Here is a 20,705-nt window from a genome sequence, read left to right as displayed (position 1 = left end):
CTGCTTTTAGATTTGATTATTAAAGAAATTGAGTAACTTTTCACATCTTTACTGACCATTTGTATTTTTTGTTTTGCCTGTTCAGGTCTTTTCCCCATTTTCTCTCCTGGAGTATTTGTCTTATTTTTAGTGGTTTCTAGGAGCTCCTTATGTATCAAGTATAGCAAACCCACTTTGACATCTGAGTTGTCCTTTAAATATGATTTTTTTTGCTAAGTAGATATTTACGCATAAATCTTTCCCCACCCTGCCTTTTATAGAGCTTTTTAGCACGGCTCATTTATAAAAGCATTTATCTTTGTTTTTTCAATCCTTTAAGCATCTTTTTAAAAAGATTTTACTTATTTTAGAGAGAAAGCGAGTGCATACACTTGAGTGAGCAGGGGAAGGAGACTCAGCTCACAACCATGAGACCATGACCTGAGCTTGAAACCAAGAGTCAAATACTGAACTTAGTGAGCCACCCAGGTGCCCCTCCTTTAAGCACCTTTAATGCTCTAATATATTTGAAATTTACTTTGGCATATGTAAAATAATAGAAAAAATACATTGGTCTCTGCTCCCAGTTCCTGGCACAGAGCTCCTAAAACCCCATAATTTCTTAAGTGATAAGAACACAAGGAGCATCTTTTGTTCTAATATTTGGCCTAATATTTCTTGACATAGAAGCTCCTAAATCTCTTGGAATTTTCTGGGTGGTAAGAGTGTCTTTGGTTGTAATGAGACCATTATTTCTTAGTGGGCTTCTGGATGGGGGCTGGTCATCAGAAAGACCCACATGCTGATTAGAAACTTGGAATTTTTAGCTCCACCCTCCTTCTCCAGAGAGGGGCTGGAAATGGAGTTAATAATTGATCATGCCTACATGAGGAAGCCTCCATAAAAATCCCAAGAGTGTGGGGTTTGGAGAGCTTCCAGACTGCCCCCCACGTGGACGTGCTGGGAGAGTGGCCAACTTGGAGAGAACATGGAAGAGACATGGAAGCTCCACAGCCCTCTAGCCCTCCCCACACACCTTGTCCTACAGATCTCTTCCTTCTGGATGTTCATCTCTGTCCTTCATCGTATCCTTTCATGGCAAACAGGAAACTGTTTTCCTGAGGTCTGTGAGGTACTCTGGCAAATCAGTTGAACCTGAGGGGGCGCTGTGAGAACCTCCGACTTAGAGCCGATTGGTCAGAAGCACAGGTAACAACCTGGACTTGCAACTGGCATGTGATGCTACCTCCAGGTAGAGTGTCAGAATGAGTTAAATTGTAGGACCCTCAGCTAGAGTCACAGAATGGCTTGGTGTAGGAAAAGCCAGCACACATCCGGTGTCACAAGTGTTAGTATGGTAATACTGTGACAGGAAAAGAGAGACACCAGAGAAGGGTCCATTTTCTAAACAGTATATGATCCAAGGTAAGGTTCTTTTATTTCTAGTCTTCACTTAGTTAACCAGATAATCCAGTGTGAGGCATTTCTTTCCTCACTGAATTAAAATGCTGTTGTCACATACTAAAAAACTAAGTAGACTTGAGTCTTTTTCTTGCTGTTCTGTTATATATATATCTGTTTGGCTTCTAGGTATTTCACTCTTCTAAATGTTGTTTTATAGAGCATTACTAGTAGGTAGTCCATTCCTTTTTTTTTACCTTTAACCTATGTAAAATGATAACTAATGAGACAAAAATGAACTCTGCCTAGATGTGAGTTTTGTAACTGGCTCCCATGTTGGAGAAATGATCATCTGGGATATCCTGGACTGGACTGTGCAGGCCTGTGAATGCAACTTCTGGGACCCATCTCCACAACTGGACACCCAGCAAGAAATAAAACTCTGCCAAAAACCAAACGACATTTCTATTCATCATTTCACATGGGATGAAGAGGTAAGAAAAAAAGGGGGGAGGGAAGGGAAGGGAATTGGCAATAGTACTGGCTCTCCTCACCTTAATGAGATGTAATGAGATGTTGTGAGGCTGTTGTAATAACATAAATATTGGTGAGAGGACCTTCATAAGGTTGAAGTTGTTTTAGTAAAAAGGTATTTCTAATAATACATTTGGAAAAATGTTTTTGCAAATCCTTCAGAGGATCTTAAGATGTGGAGTGCAGGTAATTTTGCTCATGTTGTCCAGGCAAAAAGAAGCTAAGTACTGTCCCAGGGATAGTGTGTTATGTGAATGACAGTTGCAGTGGTACCTCAGCAGCTTCCGCAGTAGGGCCATTCTGCAGCCATAGCTGCTCTCTCTAGCTGTCATAGTTCAGTGAGGGAAGGTGATGCTCACGCATGTAACATGCAGAACTTCTGTGTTGGTGGTTGTGTCCTCCTACCTTTCAAGTGCCCTGAGCTTTCCTTTGCACTTCAGGGGGCCGTACGGTAGTTAGGAATAAAAGCTAGGAATAGGGAAGGTAACAGTGGATTTCTGATGTCAAAGCTGGGCTGGAAATCTGTTCTACTGTGTAGTGGCAAGTACTAATTTTATGCCCATTTCTCAACTTCCCCCCCCACCAGAATGTATTTGCTGCAGTTGGAAGGGGTTTATATGTGTATAACCTTCAAACGAAGCGTGTGATTGCTTGCCAGAAAAGCGCCCATGACTCCAACGTCCTGCACACTGCCAAACTTCCGAACAGGTACACATTCTCATCTGTTCTATAACAGATGAAAGAAACTCACATTTCCCACTGCCACCAAGATAATTTCTCCAGTGGCAAAGCTTATCTAGCCCCTGGTTTGACCTGGTAAATTTTTTTTGGAAATGGAGAAGACCCATGGCTGTCTCTAACAGTAGAGTTTGTGGCAATATGTTACAACATTTACAAGAAGCAGAGTTCAAATGAAGTACATGGAATTTTATTATAGGGAGAGATAACATTAAACTTTGGTATTTATTTAAAAAGACAAAGACTTTTGGGCGCTGTGTGCTCATTTTTCTTGTTAGATTTTCCATAAAATCATCTTTTCATTGTAGTTGTTGATGGCCAGAAAGAAATGGTCATCTCCTTGTAGTGTGAGGCTACTAAGTGAGGGCTTTGCTGTCAGGATAAATTTGGCCGCTGCGTTTCTAGCGATGAAATCACGGGAAGGGAATACTATTTTCTATGCAGGATACTTTTAGTGTGAGAGCCACCCTGACAAGAGCTAGAGTAAGAGGTGGGAAGGGGGCGGGACGGATCAGGATATTGTGTAATACACACTGTTCTCCTGTGTTTTACAAAATGGGATGAAGTATTTATCATTTAAGCCAGTTTAACAGTATAACGGCTGCCCCTCCCAAAGAGTGCTTTTACTTTGCATTGTGAAGTCGTGTTAAATTGGGATTTTTGTCAGCTCCTGCCAAGAGCTGGAGAAAAGCAGCTGAGGGCTCCTCTGATTTTTCACTGCAAGTGTAGCACTGGCCCTCCATGGTGCATTCTCTTTTTATCACAGATTTTCTGTTTTGACAGGCAGTTAGTCTCATGCTCAGAAGATGGCAGTGTACGCATTTGGGAGTTAAGAGAAAAACAGCAGCTTGCCGCTGAACCTGTCCCAACAGGTGCGTGTCTTTTCTCATAGGCAGAGGGCTGCCGGTTACGTGCGGCGCAGGAGTCTTGTACACTGTGCTCCAAACAGGCGTGTTACATGATGCCCATGCTAATTGGGATCTCGGATTCATATCTTAATATTGTTTTAATGCAGAACTACCTGTTTTTCTGCAAGTCAACTAGTATTTTATTGTTCTCAGGGAAACTCTCATTTCTGAACATATGGTCCATTAATTATTCATTATCTGTCATAATGCTTGATAGGCAAGGAGGATTTGTACCATCAGATATCAAATTAAGTGTTCTTTCAGCCTGGAAGCACTGATATCGAACTCAGTTTATGGAAAAAAACTTTTGTGTTTGTATCATAATCTCACAAGCTCTTGACCTGCAGGTGTTTGGTTTGAAAAACAAAATCCTGGTTCATTAGCAACCTTTGTGTAAGAACTCAGGTGCTGGTACCTCTGGAGTTTCTTCTGGTCAGGTTAAGTGCTGGGATATTGTTTTGGACACACGTTGCTGTTCATCTACCCTTCGTCGATAGATCTGTGTTGTGACTTCCTTTTTTGGACACTGACATCCAGGCCTTTTACTGCTCTCCTCTTTGAGAGGAGATTTTGATTCCCAGTGCATTTTTGTCATGTTACTACATCTCCCCCAGTGGGTAGGTGGGGCGAGTAAAAGAAATGAGCCCCAAACCTGGTAGTTAAGATGAAACGAAGTAACAGATTTACAAAAACCCTAGCTTAGCGTTTCATACCATCGCCTTAGCCCTTGACTAAAATACGTACAGAACATCTTTGCATTTCAATTTTCTGTTTTTCTGGTCTTATATTTGAAGAGCACAGTAATTTTGGAAGTGATCAAAATGATTGTTTTTCTAGGTTTTTTCAACATGTGGGGATTTGGGAGAGTGAACAAACAAGCCAGCCAGCCTGTTAAAAAGCAGCAAGAAAATGCCCCTCCGTGTTCATTGGAGCTTATTGGAGATTTGATTGGACACTCCTCATCCGTGGAGGTACCATTTTTAATAGACATTTAAAGGTTTAGGGCATTCATATAAAGACCTGTTTTTTTTTCCTGTATGTTTTTGCTCAGTCTAAACATGGATAGGTTATAGCATGTGCAATTAAGCTCCCCCTTTACAGAGACATGATGTGAGGAAGCAAGGAATGTGTTGCTTCTAAAAATGGGCTTAACCACCATTATTTAGGAGCTGGAGACAGCTGAGAAATGACAACATGAATCATGTTGAAGACCTAACAGTAGTAGAGGGTTCATGGAGGGTTGCGTTATATATGTAGAGTTAAAGCCTTGCAGACTGGAACAGAGCACTGTTTTTACCTTCTTTTGAAGGATCGTATTTTGTTAGCTTTCCTAAGACTTAGGGCATTGGTTATTGCTGTGCATGTATGAAAATATTAGTTAAGCATTGTAATATGTACACAACTCTTAACTTGTGGAAATCCAAATACGTTAGTATTTACTATAATATTTAAAATATTGCCTATAATGAAGGGAATAAGATCATTTGAGGTAAGATGATCCAAACTGGTAATCATCTATAAGCAGAGCCCTAAGTAATGAACGTCTTCCAGTGTTCTCCCCTGGTTCACAGCCAGGGGGCGGCAGACTACTCTTCAGCTGAAGGTGTGTTTATGCTTAGGAGCAGCAGCACCACACTTACCAGTCATTTCCTCGATTTTAGGCAGCATACTTGACACTGGAGTTTGCAGAGATACATGTAGGATAATCCTTGCCCTCCTGGGTCTTATAGAGAGGAAGGACACAGCCCAAGTAAGTTGTTATCCTGAGCTGCTCAGGCAGGCCCAGATGATTGTAGACAGTGAGTGCTTAGGAATTAGAGGGTTGCGGAGGGTGAACATAGCCTTGTGCCCCCGAGTTCCCTAATGTTGGGTATTGGGTCTTGCTTATCCTTGCTTTCCTCTAACATGTAGCCCAGTTGTTTTCCTTTTGTTCTGCTTTTTAACTCTGCTTTCGCTTAGGTGGCTGTTGTGTAGTGTGGGACTGGGGAGAACAGAATGTGGTAGAAGTGCAAAGATTGTATTGACATGGAGGCACGAGCAGACTGGCAGTGGTTTTCTGTGAACAGACACTAGGAGGAGAGAAAGCAGTTTTGCATCAGATGGTGAATGTCCTTGCCTGTAAGGCTGGTGAATTTTGGCTTTATTTTTAAAACAGTAGGTACCCCACTAAAGGTTTTTAAATAGTTGGGGTGGGGCACCTGGGTGGCTCAGCGGGTTAAAGCCTCTGCCTTCAGCTCAGGTCATGATCTCAGGGTCCTGGGATCGAGCCCCGCATCGGGCTCTCTGCTCTGGGGGGAGTCTGCTTCCTCCTCTCTCTGCCTACTTGTGATTTCTGTCAAATAAATAAAATTTTAAAAAAAATAGTGGGGGTAAGGGCGCCTGGGTGGCTTAGTTAAGGGTCTGCCTTCAGCTCAGGTCATGATCTTAGGGTCTTGGGATCGAGCCCTGCATCGGGCTCCCTGCTCAGTGGGGAGTCTCCCTTAAGTATATTTATCTTTAAAAAAAAAAATGGTGGGGGTAACCTTCATAGTGGCATATTTGCCATAGTGTAGACCTGAGGAATTTTCCTTAAAGTGTTGACATTAAAGCATTTTTTTTTTTTTTTTAATCTCTGGCTTCTTTCAGAAAAATCTTGGCTCCCTTTTGGTGCTACTTCCTGAATTTCCTCATTCCTTTTACGTTTTTACCCTTACTTTCTAGCCAATCCTGTTACCTGTAGTATTTTGCTCCCCTTCCTCCCTCTCTTCACTTACAGATCATCAGCTGAGGCCTTATCCTGCTTTGTTCAAAATTATTTCAGAGAAAACTCCCATCCTGTTCTTCGATATTGTATTTCTCTCCTTTGTTTCATTCTTGCCTTTGCCAAGCTCTACTCTCTTCTCCAGAGGTAGCTCTGCTGCCTTCTCATTAGCCCTTTTTTTAAATTCTTCTTTTCTTCACCAGGTATGACCTTCCCTTCAGTTGGGAAGTTTTAGGTTTTTGAAGTTTTGCCAGTTTCAATGGTTACTCATCTAGGTCTTCTCTTTCTGTGGCAAATCCTACATTTTTTAGTACCCTGGTTACATAGTCTTTGTTTCGACTATGATGTGATTTGATTTCACAACTGAACTAGAACCTTCTTCTTGGTAGGGACCAGAGCATACACATGGCATTCTGTAAATGCTTATGGATTGATTAGAAAGCTCAAGCCAGTGTTTATCTTGCCGAAATTGGAATTTAGACATTTTACTGGTAGCCAGGTGTCCATAAATAATGGCAGTGGGGAGGTAGAACTAAGCACTTCTCCTTGGACTTCTGACATAATCTGAAGAATTATAGCAAAACTGAAAAGATGCTATGGGAATTCATGTACTTCACAAAAAGTTATAGTTCTGATTATTAAAATACAATATATGTCATATAGATAAATGCTAGACCATTACACAATTTCTCATGAAAAAGGAGTTTGACGTTCAGATTCAAGTAAGTCTACAAGTTACCCACCTTACAAGCACCTGTTAGTCTACTGTTAGCCTCACCTTTTCTCTTTGAAATTCCTATAATCAGTAGCTTTACATTTCTTTACAGATGTTTCTATACTTCGAAGATCATGGACTAGTGACGTGCTCTGCTGACCATCTCATTATTTTGTGGAAAAATGGAGAAAGAGAATCTGGATTGCGCAGTTTAAAATTATTTCAAAAATTAGAGGAGAATGGTGACTTATATCTTGACATCTAGTTGAAGGAATTTGGAATACGTGTGTGTGAACCTTGAATGTCAAATATAGGGTAATACTCAAATTTGTAATGTATTTTTTTTTTAAAAAGTTATCTCCACACTCAGTGAGGGGCTCAAACTCACAACCCCCAGATCAAGAGTTGCAAGTTGTTTCTCCAGTATTAGTACATTCACCAAAGAATACACTATATGTTTTTTGACTTTTCACATAGCAGTAACCTGAAACCACTGAGGAAATGGGTCTGTAGTGCTCAGAACCTCTCACTCACTTGATTTAGTATAATTTTGTTCCCTCTAATTACATTCTTATTCATCACAAAAATTTTTTAAAAGTTACATGTACTTTCATATTTAGACCCTTGTGAAATTTGAAGTACCTGCCTTTATTCTCAAAATGAGTATTTTAACTATACCTGTTTTAAAAATTTAGCAAGCCTACTTTTCAGAAAATATAATTATAGAAGATATTTTGGGATAAAAATGAGAAATCCACTGAATAACAGGTAGGATGTAGCACATCTTGAATTTACAGCTGGAGACCTCCAGGAGCCTGTGCTTTGTGCTGCTGCTCAAGGGGTGAGTGCTGGGTTTGAGCTGCTTCTTCTGAACCTAGACCCTGTGAGGGAGGTGGAAATAGAACAGTAAAACTGTGGCATTTGTTAGAAGCTTTTTGTTCTTTGGTTTTCTTTAGAGCCTCTTGGATTAAGAATCTTTGTGATAAATATAATCCTACATCCTACAGATTCCCTGGTGTTTTTTTTAAAGATTTTATTTATTTATTTGACAGAGATCACAAGTAGGCAGAGAGGTAGGCTGAGCAGAGAGCCCGATGCGGGGCTCGATCCCAGGACCCAGGGATCATGACCTGAGCTGAAGGCAGAGGCTTTAACCCACTGAGCCACCCAGGCGCCCCTTATTTATTTATTTGACAGAGATCACAAGTAGGCAGAGAGAGAGGAGGAAGCAGGCTCCCCGCTGAGCAGAGAGCCCGATGTGGGGCTCGATCCCAGGACCCTGGAATCATGACCCGAGCCGAAGGCAGAGGCTTAACCCCCTGAGCCGCTCAGGCGCCCCTCCCTGGTCTTTAGTAACTAAGTAAGAACCTTCTGTGAGCAAACTTGAGTCTCTCACTGTTAAACTCCACCTTTTTTATTGATGGTGCCAATTTCTTTAAATGCTTTTGTTGTAGTTTACCTACTACAATTCCTATAAACTCAGGTCAATAGGAATCGTACCAGGGTGTGGTTTTCTCCCCCCATGTGAAGTGGCTGAATGGCTATTAGCTAGGTGGGACCGGACCAGCACACAGCCCTCAGATGTGCCTGGGATGAGAGCTAGAGCAGTAAAGAGATAACGTGCTTCTCCCAAGTCAGCGTGGCCGCAAGTGCCTGATTGATCTTACCAATCCTCCAATACGAAAGACTTGAGAAAGGCTTCGTTTGTGTAGTTACTTGCAGTGACCACTCCAACTTAATCCTCTTTATCACCCCACCAGCCTTAGAACAGATATTTTCTCCCTTTTGGTACTAAAGAATAAAAATTAAAAAAGAAAGTGGAGTTAATTGTGGAGTTATGCTTAAAGTGCTGATCAAAGAGTCCTGTTATCATGGAGGAGGACTCCCGCTCCTTTGCTCTCTGCCAGGTCACCTGTTCCTTCCACTCATCCTTAATGGAATCTTTATAAATTGTTGCTTTTACTAGTTTTACCTTTCACCATTGCTTCTACTACCTCCGGACTGAAAGAGCAAGGTCATCTATGCCAGTCTGATCCCCTGATGTTAGGGATGAGGAAACTGAGGCCCATGCAGGTAAGACCTTGCAATTAGCCCTTTGCCCTGGTCTGAGTGCATCAGGTTGTTGATCACTTTAGTTAGGTATCTCACAGTCATTTTCGGGCTTTAAAATTTTCCTTGATAGCTGTACCTCCTTCCATTACTAGCTAGCTTTTTCTTTAGACATTTTACATGAGGTCTTTTAAGTTTTTCAAGTTGTTTTCTTGAGTTGTGTAAGACCTCTTCCATGAATTCTACAGGTTAACTTCTGTATTTCCTAATAGGTTTTGGGTTAGTATTTTCAGATAGTAATCTGTTCCCATGGATTGACAGAAACCATAGGTGAGTTTTGGGAGCAACTAGTACTCTAAGTACCACCATCAATCCTCTGATCTTTCTGGAGGGAAGCCTCCCACTCAGAAAGAGGGGAGATTCTAATAGGGCTCAAACGTGATGGCTGCTCAGTAGTTGTGTGTAGACCGCTGCTAGACACTGAACTTGAAGCACCCAAAGTAACACTAGGTAGTGGGTCCTGTCATTTTTATTTAAAAATATCCTGTTACCTCCTTCTCAGGCTGTCTTCACATAATTATAAGCAAGAGCCTAAATTTCAGGGGCACTGTATCATTCCTTTCTCAGCCTAAGGCTTGTTCTTTGCCTCCAAGATGAACCAGTCCTGACTTAGAATTATAAAACATTGTTACCTGTACAAGAATGACCTTCTAACTAACTTGTAGTTAAGTAGTCAGTCTAATATGACTTCTACCTATATTAGATAGCATTCTTCTCAATTAGTGGGGGTGTGTTCAACACAAAATGTTTTAGGAAACAAATACAAAGAGGCATTTATAATAGTTTATACCTTCCGAAAGACTATATGGAAGAATGCAATATTTAGTTAGCAATTCAGAGGATTACACACTGATTAAGACTGTAGCTGTGTTAAAGCTTTGGTACCTGGCAGTCTTAAAGCCTTTAACGTTTTAATTTGACATTACAAGGAGTAAGCTGTAACATTCATACAGAAAATGTCAAACATCTGATAAATGTTACTTACCAAATGGAACTGAGAGCGACATGGCGAGGTAAAGACTGTCCTTGTCTCGAGCAAGTTTCTGAAGCCTAGGCAAGTTATTTAGCTCCTTAAAATGGGATTTTGACATCCTGAATTTAATGTGTGACTCATGAAATAAAGGACACTAAAGCGAAATTTTGAAATAATGAAAAGTTTAGGCCAAAGAGATAAAATAAAAACAGCTGTTGGGAATGAAAAATGGCTGTAGGGATTTAGTTACAAGTACTTCACAAAAACACTTTCATCACATTTACATAGTGCAGCATTACAACACAAAGCTAGCTGCTGTCCTGACCAAGCACATTCGCTTTTCTAACAAAAATAATTTAGATACATTTCTCTGCGTGGAATTGTCATATATGATTTCATTTTTTGGTACAAAACATAGAAAAAAACATTGGCACATTATGTAGTGATAAGTCATTTTTTTTCTTTCCATGTACTGGTTTCAAGTGTTCTGCATTCCAATTTTCATTTGAAAAAAATTACTAAACTAATTCAGCCTCTGTTTATACCTCATTAAAATGCAGCATGGAGTACAGAGGATTTGAAAAGGAAAATGAAGATATTTTGTTTACTGAGTTTCTGATATTTACAATACATAGAGAAGGGTTGTTTGGTAAAAGAGAAAGGAAAATCTCAAGTCTGACTTTATGTAGATCACAGAAAGTTTTCAAAAGAGCTGTATAAAAATATGCACTTGTGCTTTAGAAGCTTTTAGCATACAATTAAGAGCATAAAATAGTATTTACTGCTTCTCCTTATGCCTATTTTCCAATCTATTTACACATCGTGCAGTCTTTTCTTCTTTACATCATTAGAGCAAAATGGCAAGGTCTCAAATATAGATAGGTTAAAAACATCTGAACCTTGAAACTTCCCCATCCCTCCCCAAAAAGAGATGTCTAGATGGTACACTACATAACCTACTCTGGACTTAGACCCACCAAATTTAGAGTACTTTAATAAAAATTTTAAACAGCAAATGTATATAAATTTTCTTTAAAAAAAAAAACTTATCCAAGGGCATTCAAATTTAATGGCTTTTATGTACTCACTTTAGTGCCTTGTGACTGCCTCTGTAAACCGGAAATAAGGGAAGCTCTTGGATTCCCCCCAAAGAAGGTGTTAGTCCCTCCCCCATCATGAAGTACTTTCTGTTAAGATGAATTCCTTTTCTAGGAAGGACAGCTACACAGGCCACTGCTACCAGTCTACAGAAGGCACTCACCAGGCCAAGGCTGTGGTCAACCTTGCTTGTCCCACCACTGAGCAAAGGAACTGCTTAGCCGTAGAGGTGACAAAACCAACTAGTTTATCAGTGATTTGGTCCTAGTTGTTTTGCTCATTTTTTATATAGTTTTTTTCCCCTTAGGTATTATGAATCCTTCAGGCTGAGACTCTTGAGGAAAATAGTCAAGCTAAACAGTGAAGGTGACTTTTATGGTAAGAGACACTAGCTAAGCTACTTTGTCATCCAGCAAGATGGGCTCACAGGCACCGTCTTTGCTGCTGTGTCCTGCTATTATATATAGTAAATGAGCTCCATGGTTTCATGAGGACACACAGGATGACAGTAGGACAAAGGATTTTGCCATGTGTTTGTTCTGTCACTAAGTGTTCAAAAGAACATGTCTTTCTCTTCACGGAACGTAACTTTCTAAAAATGCAGTTTGGGGACTTAAATAATTCAAAGGTCCAATATTAAACACCAACTCCTTAACCTACACCTGTCCTTTTCACTAGAAAAGAATGCCTCTTATTTCCACGACTGATTCACAGTGCCCTTCGCAGATCCTGAGGTCCCCTTCTCTGTCTTGGCTTTAGCTATCAGATGGAAGCCTCAGACTTTTGCACTTGAGGTCATCTAATGTCTTCCAGTGTTTGTAGTTATCAGCCAAATGTTGCATCAGGGCTGGCAGATGGGCAAAGGCTGCAAGGACATCAAAGAATCACAAGTTAGGTGACTGGAACATATGTAAGGCCGGGGCTCTGTGAGATAGATTGGGGTTCAGAAGTGGAAGAGAGGTCCCCTAGTGCACATACAAGCATGGGAAAGTAAGTTATTAACACTAGTTTCTGAAATACAAACAGTCACTTATTAGCAACATTACAAAATGTATTTGGTCTACTCTGATTCACAGATGCTGTTGGTATTCTTTATAGTTTCCCTGAGGAATGGCTAAACCTGCAAACTTTGGAAACCTTTGCTTCCCAGACGTTAAGACTTATTGCTGCAATTATCAAACATCCACTGAGATTTCTGTACATAAGGTTCTCTGCAAGGTGCTGGGGATGCAGAAGGTGCCCACACGCCCCTCCCCCCACCTGGCAGCTATCTCCACACACACACACAACCAAAAGTAGCATTTCACGTATACCTTTAGGCCCAACCTGTGTCAATAAGGGTTATCATCATAAAGTATAACACAGTATCCTGTGGGGTGACAAAACACCAACGCTCTTACCATCCCAAGCATCAAACATGTCTGTTATGAAGTAGTCAATGAAGGAGATCTGGGATTTGGGGATGCTGCAGGTATTCCGGTCAAACACTGGCATCACCACAGGGAGCCCCTGTCTCTTCTCTTCATCAGTCTGCGAGAAATGAGAGCACACACAGGGCTGGGGCACACGAGGAGCTGTCACAGCATCTCATTTCTCAGAACAGCTCTGAACATGGGTCCTCCTCTAGCTGTCGCCATGAAGACCTTGCTAGGTTGAGTAAGCTCCTGAGGCTCCTGTAAGTCAACCGCCTGATGAGCTAGGGACTTGGGTCTCTTGTACTATCCTAGAGCCCCTCCTGAAGCACTGATCTCTTCACCCCTTTCTGGAGATCGGCTTCCGCAGTCCCACTAGTAGCGCTGAGTACTAACACTGCCGATCTAGCACCATTTACAGTGAGTGCAGGAGTGATGGTGGGACAGTGCTTATGCCTTAGCGTGAGTCAAGGCACTGTCACAAAACTGTACCAGGAGTCACGTGCCTGAAGTTCAAAAAGCCAGTTTCACTTACCAATATCCTCATTGAAGCAGTAAGAATTCTTAATCTTAATGAATTTTGACCTCTGAGTACATGTGCTTTTAAAATTCTGTGTTCTGACAAAATGGGAAGTCCGCATAAAGCCCTTACACCACACAGCACAGCATCATGATGATGTCTGGAGGAAAAGCATTTCAGCAGTTGAGCTGAAGCACACTATTTTTACTTCAAAGAACAGCAAACTGGGACCGCTCAGGTTTGAGTACTGGTCATGCGGTTCTCCAGAAGCGTGTCAGCCTGAGCATTTTGCACAGTAGAGTGGATGTTTACTTGTGTAAGGCCGGCCTGTGCTGAGCTGAATATTAAGATCCCCATGTTCCTGATGGTGTGCCGAATCCGAGGCCGGCTCATCAGAGGCCTCGGTTCTGACTTGTGATTCTTAGGCCACAATGCTTGTGAACATTAGTACATTCCTTTTTGGGAGAAGGACAGCTGAACAAGGAACATACATTAAATGACTTAAAAGTGTTCCTCTCCCATGCCTGTACTTAGAGAATAATTAGGAGTAGGACTTCAGGCCGCCTCTGTGGGTCCTGGGAGGCCCATTAATGACCTCCCACCAGCTTTTGGCTCAGCTTGCTCATTTCAGATTAATCGATGAGGCATCTTTAAAATCTCCACTGTTGTTCAAGGAGTAGTTCGGGTTTTTTACTCTTAACCCTCTTCTTTCTGGGAACCTCAGACTGCCTGCCCTACTTTTTCCATTTCTGGAGCTCCTCTTCTCAGCCTTGAAAGCTGCAGTTAACGTACCAAGTACTTGGCTGTCCTGCTCCTCCCCCTTTGGGACACAATGAACCATTCTTTATCCCGCCGTCGTGGTACACTCTGCTATGCTGGCCCTCCCCCAGTGTAGGACTTGGGGCTGCGTGCGTGTTTTCCTTTCTATCACATATACGCACCACGGTCCTCAGAGCCTCTTCCCTGGAAGTAGGCCTGTATTTCAAAAGGCATCTTGTGGTCTGCTCGTTTCTGGATTTTTTTTTTTCCTTCAACTCCTTCACACTGCCAAAGTGAACTACATATTGCTATTCTTATATAAAAATTCTATTTTTCTTCCTTACTAATTTTACACATACTTTCTCTCCCACGAAGTCCTTTCCTATTTCCATATATCTAAATCTTTTCAAAAAATAAAAACAAAACTTTAGTACCAATTCCCTCAAAGCTCCTTTTTTTATCATCTAGGAAACGTATCGGTCTGAACTCAGATAGCATTTACCATACCTCCTTTGGAGATACTTCCTATTTTTAGCGACGTGTGGACCTATCTATGTCTACACCTCTCCCCTACTGTTTATGAGCTGCCCATGAGTGGGAGTGCATCTTGTCCCCACAGGGCTCAGTGCAGAGAAGAATAACCTGGTAAGTGAACGGATGGTAGCCCAGTGTTTGTGGAAATTCAGGATCTAACATTTTGATGATGAAAAGATACTTCCAGAGGCTCAGTTTATCCCCTCTCTCCCAGAAAGACTTTGGTCAGTGACCAGCCACATCAGTCAAACCAGAAGTCTATTTCAGGCCAGGGTGAGCCATTCCTTTCTAGGGAGGATTCATGTATTAATTGATGGCTACTCAACTGGAAAATCTCCAGAGTTCCATGACCTGGAGCCATTTCCAGAAGAGAAGTGGAGCTTCCCTAGAGAGGCAGTGTACCTGTGCAAAATACTCCTCAGAGATCCTCCCAGCCCATTCGATGCACAGGTCCAGGGGGCGACATGGGTTGGCTACATCAGCACACTTTATCATCATACGCTTGATCAGGATTTGGTTTTCAGGAAAGTTCTTCCCAGTAGGGTTGCATTCACAGTCGCTGCCCTCAATCTGGAAGACAGATGGTCATATTAGTGTTAAAAGGATATTATGGCCACAGTGGCCAGACATTAGATGGTCGGCAACCAGGCCCATTCAGACCTGCCTGGGACTCAAGTTTTCCCATCCTTAATTCCATATATAATACACTTAGTCAAGACAAACAGTTTAAAACCTCAAACTCCCTGTCACCACTCATCCCCTCACTGCCATCCTATTCCCCAGAGGTAACTATTACCTCGGGTTGGTTTTGTTTTTAGTGGTTTGGGATGGCATTTTAAAGGAGAGCTTTTCTTCCAGTTTTATCAGGATGAGTAGAAACTACTGCCAGGTTTATAAAAATGCATTAAAGATAGGAAAGAACACATACATAGGACCCTTCAATCCTTTTTTCATTTATTTCTACTACTTATGCCTGCCATCTCCCTCTCTGTCCTGTGACCTTGTGTCCCATCCCTTTTCTCTTAAGGCATCTGTCCACTCATGCTTTCCTGGCTGCTTTTCCGATGAATGATGGCGAGTCATGACCCAAGTACATTCTTGGTTGGGGGGGTACTAAGAGCATGAAAGTGGGCTGGGGCAGGATTGGATGTATTTGGTCATGTTCAGAAAGACCAGTTGTGCAGGAGTACAGACCTAGTGACGGATGTCAGGGGTCCTGAGCCAAGTGGCCAGTTCTGTGAGTAGGCTTACATAAATGCAATGATAGGTCAGTTACACAAAACCTGGATAATTGCTATCTTCTGATTACAAAGACATCAGATTGTGTGAAAACAATTACATTTCCAGAGTTCTGCCAAGCTGAAAAACTGCATGACATTTTAAGGGGTTTTGTTTTATTTTGAGACTAGATCTATTTATTAAACCATCAGTGGACAGAATTATGTTCTGAAAATTATTTTTCTGATTTCTTACCACTGGTAAAATACTGCTTACAATACATACTGTTGTAAATAATAGATCTCAACACAGAGTTGGGAGCTTATTTTGATAGGTGACTTTCCTTAACTCTAAATTCCGTGTAATTTCCCCCTCCTGACTCCCCAGATCCTTACCCCCATAAGTCAGTCTCCTAAAAAGAGAGGGCCCTGGCATTACGTTGTGGGACCCCAGGAGATGAAGCAGAACAGATGAGGTAGACACTGTCCCTCCATCTGGTCATGTGAGGGGTCCTTCACGAACAGTCTCCTTACTGATCATCAGGTTACTTTGAAGACAACCATTCATCATCCATCCACATACGCAGCCTCTGCTCAATGGAAATGAGCATAAAGCTTTCCTAATTTTATAGGGCTATGAACAGCTTCATGGTTTCAGAGGTCAGTTGAGCTCATTTTAAACGACAGAGATGTGAACCTTCTGTGCATGTTTTTAAAACCCAAGTTTGAAGGGGCCTTAAGGCAGAACTAGGGTAGATCAGTAAATTTTAAAAATGCGGGTGCCTGGGTGGCTCAGTGGGTTAAGCCGCTGCCTTCGGCTCAGGTCATGATCTCAGAGTCCTGGGATCGAGTCCCGCATCGGGTTCTGTGCTCGGCAGAGATCCTGCTTCCCTCTCTCTCTCTCTGTCAAATAAATAAATAAAATCTTTAAAAAAAAAAAAAAAAAAGAAAAAAGTGACAAATGCTTTTGTTTTCAACTAGCACTCACAATTTGACTATATGGAATCTTTAGGTACTAATGTTTGTAATGCAAGTCAGCAGGAATATAGTTCTTTAAAATATCCACTTTTCCCGCCAATACTAGATTTTAGCTTCTATTTTATTCTTTATTTTATTGAGTTCTTTTAATTCCAGTAGAGTTGATACACAGTGTGGCATCACTACATCGTATGCCTGAAACTGCCAGTTGTCTACATCACTTGTGTTCATCAGGGTGTGTGTGCTGTCTTATCCCCACCACCTGTTTACCCCTCCCCTCCATCCACGTCCCTCTGGTGACCACCGGTTTGTTCCCTGTAGTTAAGAGGGTCTCTTGGATGGTCTCTCTCCTTAAAAACAGCCATTTTGGAGGTCTCCAATGACTGAGAATTAGAAAGGGCTTTGATCCTCTAAAATACCCCACACAGGCTAGCCTCTGTTATCTGCAGGCCTCGTCTGTCTTACTCTTTGGGCCTACCTCCTGTCACCATAGGCCTTATTTCAGAACCCTCCTTTCAGGGAGCTCAGGGTTACTGTGGACACTGTGGCCAGTACTTCCATCCCGTCTTCACCAGCTCTGAGCAGAGAGCCACCTTGGATTCAGGATGAGGAGAAAGTGCGTTGAGGCCAGAGTAGCCTCTGATGAGAACAGTGCTTGGCTCTATCTGACCACAGGAAAAATGCTTACCTCAGCTGCCATTGGCTTATTGATGCTGTTCACAAATTTGTTCACATGTTCAAAGTGTTTGGTCATCTCTGTTGCTAAAACCATGTCGATAATGGCCTGGCGCAGTGTTCGATAATGGTTCCTAAAATAAACAGAAGACAAAGAGCCTTGTTCATATCAGGTCCAGAATGAGAACTGTCGTGCTCCCATCTCCCCACACTTCCACAGCGTGGGAGGAAGCCAGGGGCACAGAGTTGGGAACCGAGTGCGGATCCTCAAGTCTGCCTGTGCCTCTTCCCCGTAAGCCAGGACTTGCTGATGCTGTTCCACTGTCCCCAGTGCAGCGGACCCTTCGTCATAGGACGTGAGAGTGTGCGTGCGTGTGTGTGTGCGATGTCACATAGCAGGCACTTACTTTACAAAGTGGTTTCCTTCTCCCTTCCTTTGGCAACACAAACCCAGTGAGGTGGACGGCAATGTCAAGTCCCTGCCCTGCAAGCCTGGCGCGGCAGCCTGGTGAGCTGTCCCCGCGGCAGGTGGCCCAGACTCGGGTTTCTATTACAGAGACTTGTCAGCACTTCCTCAGGTGATGGCCTCGGAATCATGTTTTTCCCCTGAAAAAGCTCTACATTAGATTGAAGGTGTATTGCGTGGAACTGCAAACCTGCCCCATTAACTCTCTAGGTCCTACCATCTTCTAACTTCTAGGAGCCAGCATGAAGAGCTGAGTAGAGTTGGCTCTTGGAGAAAATTCTTTCAGTGAAAGTTCTAAAAACAGTCCTTGACACTGATGAAACATTCTGAAAGTGGAATAACTGGTCTCCGTGTTTTCTCAGATTTCTAGAAACCAGCGTGTTAGGTTCATGTTGAAGTGTGGTCCCTGCGGCCAGAGTAAGCTCTGTGCTCTGTGTCTGCTTGGCCCTCCAGCCTGGCCGCTGCTCCACGGGCAACAGCCGTAGTGACTGCAGGCCTGTGGTGGCCCCCAGGGATTGCTCCTCTCTGTTCCCGGCTGGCCCACTTAGCCCAGGAAAGGGGAGACCTGCCCCACCCTTTGGGCTTTAACATCTCTGCTGGGACATCTAGAATAACACTATCTCCTCATGAGTTAGGTTTTTAAGTGGCAAACATTGAACTGGGGGAAGATGAGGAAGGATGCATGTTCCTTGAGTTACACAAAAGGCAGGATGTCCTCCTGGAAGGGTAAAAATTCTGCTGTACTTATCAGTAAGACAATATTTCTAATTACTTTGGGGTATGTAAAACATGTCCATAAACTCACTGAAGACCAAATGAAATTCTGAAAGATAAAAGCAGTCTGACAAGTACAGGTAAGCTTACAAGGGCAAGGTGACTATCTTAATGTCTGATACAATGGTCCAACTGTTGTTCTTTCTCCTTTTCCTTATCCTACGAAGCAGCTCAGGACTTGGAGAAGTCAGGGAAAACACCATTTCCCACTTACACTTCACAAACCTGAGCACAGGAACCCAAACACCACAGACCTGTCGATGTTCTTGAAAATGTTGCACTTGCTGTCCTTGACGGTGAGCTGGAAAGCCAGGGCAGTGTGGTGACTCTCTAAGACAGCGGTGTCATTGTAGAGCACGGCAAGTTCGCTGCCTGCATTGCAAAGGAACGAGTTGGTCCTTCCCGGGTGATCCACGTCGTGCACCGTGGCCGCAATTAGTGCTGCGACCTCGTCCAGCTGATCGAGGCTTCCCTGGGACCGTGGGGAGGCAAGGGTGAATGTTATCCACTGGCTATCAGAGACCTACACTCCTATCTGTGCCTCAGGAGGGATGGGCCTGATGAGCCTTCTCTGACTTCCTAGAAGTTGAGAAGCTACCCAGGACACAGCGCAGATACTCCACTATGCTGCAACGTATCTGGAGGGAAACAGAAATCTGAGCTATGGGACATATCTATTGTGATGGATGCTTACATTCTCTTCCCAGCACCCACTCACTCCAGCTCTTTGTAGGAAGCCAAACAGGCCTTTCCAAATGCTTGCCCTGTGGTATTGCTGTGACATTTTCCCACGAGTGGAGAGAGCATAGAGTGGCCTATGATCCTAAGTATTACTTATTTCATTTGCTTACTTAGGCAGAGTGAGGGAGTGGCAGTAAGTGGCACAAATACATCAAGACTCTTCACACCAAGGTAAAAGGACTAGAGCCAAGCAGTACAAGAGAATCACGGACAAGAAAAAGAATTTTCCCAGGACAACTAAGGTTAAGGCAGCTCTTGCTGTTGAAAACCAAATTCAGCTCTAGGCTAGCAGGCGGCAAAGGCAAAAGGGAGACCCTATTTCTTAAGCTCTTGCTGTGTTAATCTGAGAACACAGACCAAAGCACAAGGGCATACAAATGTTTTCTCAGATTACAACTTTAGGTGGGGGTTATTAAATGGGCTACTATCATGTAAGAGATCCTATAACTTAGGAATTCATTCAGTAATCATTTCTTCTAGGCTTACTGGGCTCTAGAGTGTGGGCACTACAATGATGAACTACACTGGCATGCTTTCTGCACTAATGGGGTTGACAGTTTACTGGGAAAGGCACAAATCTATCTCTCTCTCTGTCTGTCTCTCTCTCTCTCCACATACACACAAGTAAAAAATAAACCTCTGAGCTCAAGAGCTCCTTCCAGCCCAATTCTCCAAGGTTCCTTGCAGTTCTACATTTTCTGATTGTCTGGCAAGACTGTCAGAATTAGAAAACGTCTTTTAAATTGTATTACAGTCTTAGCCTTGTTTCCATTGCTATTTGAGAAATTCAATCAGATTTTGCACCACTAGCAGAATTCACAATTTAAAGGAAAATTCTTAGGGGAGGGAGAGTAAGGGAGATGATAAAGTGACCAAGAACTCCCTGGTTTATCAAGCATTTAGTCTCTATTTTTCTAGAGTGGTTCTGCTTAAGTGAGGTTCATCTCCAACTCTGGACTGCAGGGGCTGCCATCACTTTGGTCTTGACATTCATGCTTTTAGGTTTCGTCCTCTACTGGCCCGGTGCAGCCTCAGCAGTGCAGCATATAGCGGAGGACTGTGAGCCTGCAGTAGGGATCTGGAAGTGCCCTGGCTCCTCCAAGAAAGGGCTGTAAAAACATAGGTTCAGGTCACTTTTTTAACCTCAGGTGATAAAGATCTTCAAAAGCATCACTCTTGGACCACATTCTTTATTTTGTTGATGATTAAAGTGAATACCAAGATCAGCTTCCGGCTGATGGGCTTTGGCAAACTCTCCCCACTATGGTGGCATTTCTGCTCCTTCTGGCTGACCCACTGCCACTCTTCTAAGTACCCAGGGTCTTAGAATACGGAGATGATCTCATGTCAGGCCACTGCAGACTGATCTGAATTTCAGTCCCTAAACAGCAGTTCTCCCAGGACGTCTGCATTCTAAGCTTCAGTTCTAATTGC

The 20,705-nt window shown here is 42.7% G+C and overlaps 2 protein-coding genes across 7 annotated transcripts in view; one reads left to right on the top strand and one right to left on the bottom strand.

Moving 5' to 3' along the window:
* WDR41 (WD repeat domain 41) overlaps nucleotides 1–7,338 on the top strand; it is a 41,623-nt gene extending 34,285 nt beyond the window's left edge. For both annotated transcript variants that reach the window (XM_047730029.1, XM_047730028.1), the window contains 5 exons: nucleotides 1,690–1,874; nucleotides 2,501–2,622; nucleotides 3,436–3,524; nucleotides 4,398–4,531; nucleotides 7,128–7,338. In XM_047730029.1, coding sequence (XP_047585985.1) covers nucleotides 1,690–1,874; nucleotides 2,501–2,622; nucleotides 3,436–3,524; nucleotides 4,398–4,531; nucleotides 7,128–7,280 — 683 coding nt within the window. In that variant the 3' untranslated portion in view covers nucleotides 7,281–7,338. The remainder of the gene's footprint in view (nucleotides 1–1,689; nucleotides 1,875–2,500; nucleotides 2,623–3,435; nucleotides 3,525–4,397; nucleotides 4,532–7,127) is intronic.
* Nucleotides 7,339–8,360: 1,022 nt separating this feature from the next.
* Nucleotides 8,361–20,705, bottom strand: part of PDE8B (phosphodiesterase 8B) — a 284,085-nt gene continuing 271,740 nt past the window's right edge. For 4 of the 5 annotated variants that reach the window (XM_047730026.1, XM_047730027.1, XM_047730023.1 and 1 more), the window contains exons 18-22: nucleotides 18,785–19,002; nucleotides 17,304–17,424; nucleotides 14,823–14,990; nucleotides 12,596–12,725; nucleotides 9,058–12,060 (exon numbers count right to left, since the gene is read on the bottom strand). In XM_047730026.1, coding sequence (XP_047585982.1) covers nucleotides 11,951–12,060; nucleotides 12,596–12,725; nucleotides 14,823–14,990; nucleotides 17,304–17,424; nucleotides 18,785–19,002 — 747 coding nt within the window. In that variant the 3' untranslated portion in view covers nucleotides 9,058–11,950. Of the gene's footprint in view, nucleotides 8,807–9,057; nucleotides 12,061–12,595; nucleotides 12,726–14,822; nucleotides 14,991–17,303; nucleotides 17,425–18,784; nucleotides 19,003–20,705 lie in introns of those variants that run through there. The other variant, XR_007127458.1, reaches the window with a different exon arrangement.

This window comes from Lutra lutra, chromosome 5 (assembly GCF_902655055.1).
Source record: "Lutra lutra chromosome 5, mLutLut1.2, whole genome shotgun sequence".
NCBI lineage: Eukaryota > Metazoa > Chordata > Mammalia > Carnivora > Mustelidae > Lutra > Lutra lutra.
Note: the sequence above shows the minus strand (reverse complement) of the source record. Positions and strands in the feature narration are given on the sequence as shown.